This window comes from Atta cephalotes, assembly GCF_000143395.1.
Source record: "Atta cephalotes unplaced genomic scaffold scaffold00010, whole genome shotgun sequence".
NCBI classification, from domain to species: Eukaryota; Metazoa; Arthropoda; class Insecta; order Hymenoptera; family Formicidae; genus Atta; species Atta cephalotes.
The window spans coordinates 3,186,558-3,188,837 of NW_012130074.1; the positions used below are offsets into that span (position 1 = coordinate 3,186,558).

At 36.4% G+C, this 2,280-nt stretch overlaps 1 protein-coding gene across 1 annotated transcript in view; it reads left to right on the top strand.

Annotated features, from left to right (window-relative positions):
- Window positions 1-298: 298 nt before the first annotated feature.
- LOC105627738 (protein shifted) overlaps window positions 299-2,280 on the top strand; it is a 10,798-nt gene continuing 8,816 nt past the window's right edge. Inside the window, exons 1-2 of the mRNA XM_012209018.1 lie at window positions 299-473; window positions 758-1,000. Of these exons, the coding sequence (XP_012064408.1) occupies window positions 299-473; window positions 758-1,000 (418 nt within the window). The remainder of the gene's footprint in view (window positions 474-757; window positions 1,001-2,280) is intronic.

Genomic DNA, 2,280 nt, shown 5'->3' on the forward strand with positions numbered 1-2,280 from the left:
GATTTCACGCGTCGGATCGCCAACGGCACGCCGCACGCACGCCGGCACGTTGAATTATATAGGAAGGCCGAGGCGGCCAGGAACGTTTTACGTTGCTCGTTAACTGCCAGTGCACGCACGGCGGTTGCCGGGGAAGGTCGAAGGGACGGGCTTCCTCACACCGGTGTGCGTGTAACACCTGGTAGCGGCGACGACGACGACGACGACGACGACGAGGAGGACGAGGAGGACGACAACGACGACGACGACAGCGGCTGCGGCGACGGTACTGACCGGGACGTCGCGGTCGCGGGCAATTATGCGATCGGCTGCGGCCGTCCTGGCCGCGGCGGCGATGTTGGCCCTGGCCCTTCTCCTGGACGTCGCCGGCGTGGCCCTTGCCCGGCACCAACATCGCTCCGGGAATTCCGGCCACAAACCGTCCGGTGACATCTCCCTCTGGATCGATCAGCAGCAAATTAAGATGTTCAGCGGTACAGTTCACAGATGTTGAGTCTCAAAATCCTCTCGGAAGTCGGATTTCTTATTTTCTTCCCCCTCTAGCTTCATATGTGACCCCCTTTCTTCGTATTATCGCTGCTCCAGCAATTCTCCATTTGAGACATTACCTTTGATACGTTGCTATGATGCAAAAAATGTTGTTAAATAAGTAAAAATGAGAGAAATCCGATTACTATTCACGATATCATGGGTTACGTTCGTAATTAGAAATTAGTAAACATTAATGTAAAACTGAAACTATTTTTGGCTAATGCAGGGCTTGCAATGGAAATATACGCGATTGCGGAAGGCCGAGTACTCGCTTATCTTTTAGATCCGGAGTTTGAGAATAAACTGCCGATTATCCCAAGCGAGGTGTCGCACGTGAATTTCACGTGGAAGTCAGGAGTAAAAAAATACTATTATAATTTTTTTCGTTTAAAGTCGTACGACGAGAGCATCTTGAAAACTCCATCGATCACGATCAAAAAGCAAGGACGAGTGCCTAAGAGACCGAAAGGTAAATATGTCAATATCTCAAATATATCGTTCCCTTACGTCAAAAGTGACACAACTAAAAAAAAACGTAATTTCGAGTTGTTACCATCTTGGTGAAAAAAATAAAAATCAGAATGTAAGTCGAATATAAGGGGAATATAACAGAAGCGTAAACGAAGCTAGGAAGCGAAAATTGAAATAACGAAATATAGAAAAAGCATACATGTCTTTTTTCCGTTATTTCAATTTTTGTCTCCTAGAAATTTCATTTACTCTTTTATTACTGTCCCCTTTTTATTCGAATTATCTCCGATTTTTGCCAGAGTATGAATAGATATTTTAGCGCCGAGACACTATCATGCCTCCAGATAAGTTAGGTAAACGTTTCCTATCAATCAAAACTCGCAAATTCTCACTACTGCGCATTTGCGCACATTAAAGCCATTGTAGCGACTTAATCTGATTGTGAGTGTAAAAATAAAATATTTCGAATTATAAAATACATAAAAATTAAATGAGTAGATAGGTAAAAAAACGAGCAGAGGAAAGATTTTAAACTAGTGTATTATCTCATATTTATTCACAATTAACTAGTATTCGATGTCATAAACAAAATCTATCTACTCATTTAATTTTTGTATTTGCAATATCGAGCGAATTACTTGTTTTCTTATTTTATATATAAATATTTTATCTAACAGCAAATATTTTATCTAACAGCAAAATAAAGTATATTGAGGAGTATATTTCACGATTTCTGTATTTATAATACACATATTTTTATGTCAATCTGGTTATGATAGCTGTGATCTGAATGCATTAGTCGAATTCGCTTAATTTAATTTCATAAAAAATCGTCAAATGATTATAATTAAAAAAAGATGAATTTTTAAGGATTGCGAAATGAAAATAACAAAAATGATGACATTTGATCATGTTAACAATGTATTCTTTTTGCTGAATAATCAATAATTTTCTCTTAAACTGAATGAAAAATAGTTTTTTCCCTTTTTTGGGAAGCTTAATCTTTTGAGTTGTGTCATTTTTAAAATAAAGGCGTAATATCTAAACTACTTAATTAATGTACGAAGAAGCTAATTATGTTTTATAAAATAAACTCGCATTTTTATGAGAACTCGTGATTTAAAAAACATTTGTATATATATATATATATATATATATATATATATATATATATATATATAATACTAACTAATATATTATCTACTATTATAATATATAATACGTAGTAAATTAATTATTATTATTAGTATACAATATATTAGTACATATAATATACTT